Here is a 3,539-nt window from a genome sequence, read left to right as displayed (position 1 = left end):
CCGTATGGAGCAATGTTAACTCACAACCCTATTATTTTAAACGAATAGATTGGTTTCAAATTTAACCATTCTAAAAATTCTTGAACTACTACCACTTTTACAAAGGATAGGAGTGACGTCTCGTAATTATATATTTTATTTTGCTATTTTGCTTTAGGAAAATCGAGGTTTTCCCAAATATCAAAGGGATATAATGCTATACGATTCTTACACTCTTGCATTTTGGAATCCTGGACGTGTTGCACGAGCTTGCGAGTTGGGAACAAAGTTTGAATTCCAAATCGCAAGAAAAACGAATAGGGCTGGGGATTCTTTTTTTCAAACCCAAAAACCTTAGCTTTGCTCTTTAAACACAAACCCTTCTTTCTACATATCGTTATATATACCTACCTATACGTCATTAAAAATATTCTCTATATTCTTATATTCCTGCAGGTTTCTGACACTCTGCCTGTGACGAATACATGCAGTAAGACAATTGTATGAATGAATACTTTTCTTATATTGTGTTCCTCATTGGACTTGGTATATTGACAACCATATCCTGGATGGTGATGCCAGCAGTTTCAATCTAGCGAACGAAAACATTTTAAAGATGCCAGCAATAATCTACTCCATAAAACATCCGGCCACTGGGCGTTATAGGCAGTTTTAGAATCAGCTAATATTGAATTAGGAGGAAAATTGATTCGATTCATTGAAAAATTGGTTTCAGCATAATGTGACAATATTTTGAATTTTGTTGCTATGTAACAAAAATATTACCAGATGTTCCATAGCAAATCTTAAGGAAGTGTGTCAATGTAAATAATTAATGTTCCGCTTCACATAAACAAGACTTGCTTTTGGGATTATTGTCCTACGTTTTAAAGGTGACCTATATTATACTGTAAAATGGATTCATTGTCAAGATCATAAGAGTTACAAAATGTTATTTTTTACAGCTCCCAAAATGACATTTATTTTTTATTAACAAAACAAAGAAATTTCATTCAAAACTCATTATCTAAACTAAAAACTCAGTATTCTGCGGTTTGATCACGCCAATAAAATACTGTTTTGAAAGCATCATGGTCACTTATGATCCAATCCCCATGGAGGTGAGCAGCAGAGAGGAAGAGAAAAAAACTTCCAAGTGTAATTTCAGAAAATGGATTGCACTCGTTGGTGCTCTTATGATATTCTTCCCTGAACATGTACTGAACGTCTGGGGAAATATGTCCGTGTATGTGACCTCTTACTTTTATAATAAGCACGGAATTATTTCAGTTGAATCTCCTTGGACTTTGGGTGCATTCTCAATCGGAAAAAATTTGGGAACAAACATTCCCGGCTTCCTTACGCGTGTGAGTAGAAAGATGCAGGTGTTGTTGGCTATATTCATATTTAATGCAGGAATCTCTTCTATTTATTTCATTTTAAAGAAAGGGGTGGCCACAATGCTTTTCGTCGTCTTCGGAATCCTTGGACTAAGTGCTGGGATTATAGATCCTGGAGTGCTAAAAATTCTCTCTGAAATATCTGGATCTGCGAGAGGGAGCTACATCTCCATTGCTTGTTCAGGATTTACCTTTGGACCATTCCTTATTAATTATTTTATAGGCTTCTATATCAATCCTAAAAATCTGGAACCGGAGGTTGATGTTGATGGGATAGCTCTTTTCGGGCAGTCAGAACTTATTGAATCGGTTCCTGATATGGTAATAATATTGGCGGTGAGCTACGCTGCGTGTATGCTAACTGGTTATTGCTTGTTATTCATCAGCATCTCACAAAAACCGCCACCAAACACAAAGAAAACTACGTACAAATCATTTCCTAATGTCTCTGAATATAATAAAAATTGTGATTTCGAAAATGATATTGATTATGATGATGATAGTGATAGAAGAGAAATGACACCAAAGCAAGCACTTAAATATATTCCATTTTACGTTATATGCTTTTGTTATGGGAGCAGTCTTTTACCGTATATATTATTAAATGGGTGGTACAAATCATTTGGTCTAATCCACATTAAAGATGATCATTTTCTCACCAAATTGGGATCAGCTATTTCCCTTATCGGGGGCTTAGGTCGAATCGCTTGGGGATTCGCTCTTGACAAAATCAGCATAAAGGATTGTCAAGTGGTACTTTGTGCTTTTGTTGGTCTTACTGTTTTACTTATGTACTTTGCCGCTATTTTAGACAAATATTTTTATTTTGTAATAACAATTTTGGTTGGGTGTGGAGGCCTCATAAATTTTACAACATATGTAATTGTTGTAATAGTTTACTTTGGAGATAAACATTTTTATAAGATTTTTGGCATGCTTTGCTTGAGTCGTCTGGTTGTTTCTATCTTTGTTTCTCCCATTTTTGAGTCGCTTCGCGACGGTTTTGGCTGGTTTGGACCATTTTGTTTTACCTCAGTTTTTAGCATTATATCCCTTATATTAACTGTGTTATTTGTTCCGGACATACCAAATCGAAGAAAGAGATAATATTATTGAACCCTCTTTTGTCTGAAATCTATGTGACTGTTCATTCAATAAAACATTGGTTGAAATAATTGGACTTTTTGGGTCAGTTATTTAAATATGTCAAAGTTGATTACTCATGTTTTCTCTTTCATTTCCCTGGCAGTAGCTGAATCATTGAGATAAAGAGAAATCAAATGTCGCGACATCCCATCTTTGTCGCATGTGGTTCTTAAGTATATGTTTTCGCAATTTATCGATCGTTTGTCTAATGAAATACTTCGATAATAAGTTCCAATATTTCTCCTGTGTAAGGAATCATTTCTTTTGCAGATTAAATCATGTTATGAAAAGTTCCTGCCATTATCAAATAAATTACCTCTCTCGGCCAGGCGTCTCAGGTTTGGATGCCTGACACCATGATGTATTTATTCTTAATTTTTGTGTGCTTACTTCTCAATATCTCCTATTTCTATCATCATCATCATCATCATCATCATCATCATCATCATCATCATCATCATCATCATCATCATCATCATCATTATTATTATTATAATTATAATTACTATTATTTTTATTAATATTATTATTATTATTATTATTATTATTATTATTATTATTATTATTATTAGTATTATTATTATTATTATTACGATTATTATTATTATTATTATTATTATTATTATTATTATTATTATTATTATTATTATTATTATTATTATTATTACTATTATTATCATTATTGTCCCACCCCAAAGTATCTCTATGAATCGATAAATCTATACAATCAACTTATTCAAAAATAGGAATTTCGTCCACATTTGATTATTATATCATTCTTTGAAGTTTAGAGCTGGAAACGAGGGTTTTGTGGCATCACAATAATTTAGCCGCATTCTGTCAAAACCTAATATTTCACTTAGGCCCGACAATGTTTCCTTCAAACCATAAATCAATCAAAAATCCCTCAACTTTCAAAAGTTTCAAAATTATTTCTTTTTGTTTTTTAACGAGCTTTTATATAACGCAATATCCACTAAATTTGCTCAAAGCGCTTTACAAGGGGTCCCTGGC

The 3,539-nt window shown here is 33.0% G+C and overlaps 1 protein-coding gene across 2 annotated transcripts in view; it reads left to right on the top strand.

Moving 5' to 3' along the window:
* LOC144978455 (uncharacterized) overlaps positions 1 to 2,546 on the top strand; it is a 51,235-nt gene extending 48,689 nt beyond the window's left edge. For both annotated transcript variants that reach the window (XM_078924549.1, XM_078924551.1), the window contains exon 2: positions 436 to 2,546. In XM_078924549.1, the coding sequence (XP_078780675.1) occupies positions 1,071 to 2,486 (1,416 nt within the window). In that variant the 5' untranslated portion in view covers positions 436 to 1,070 and the 3' untranslated portion in view covers positions 2,487 to 2,546. The remainder of the gene's footprint in view (positions 1 to 435) is intronic.
* Positions 2,547 to 3,539: the final 993 nt, after the last annotated feature.

Source organism: Berghia stephanieae, chromosome 8 (assembly GCF_034508935.2).
Source record: "Berghia stephanieae isolate SIO BIC M18660-M18661 chromosome 8, UCSD_Bste_1.3, whole genome shotgun sequence".
Taxonomy (NCBI): domain Eukaryota; kingdom Metazoa; phylum Mollusca; class Gastropoda; order Nudibranchia; family Aeolidiidae; genus Berghia; species Berghia stephanieae.
The sequence above is the reverse complement of the archived record's forward strand: the minus strand, read 5'-3'. Positions and strand labels throughout refer to the sequence as shown.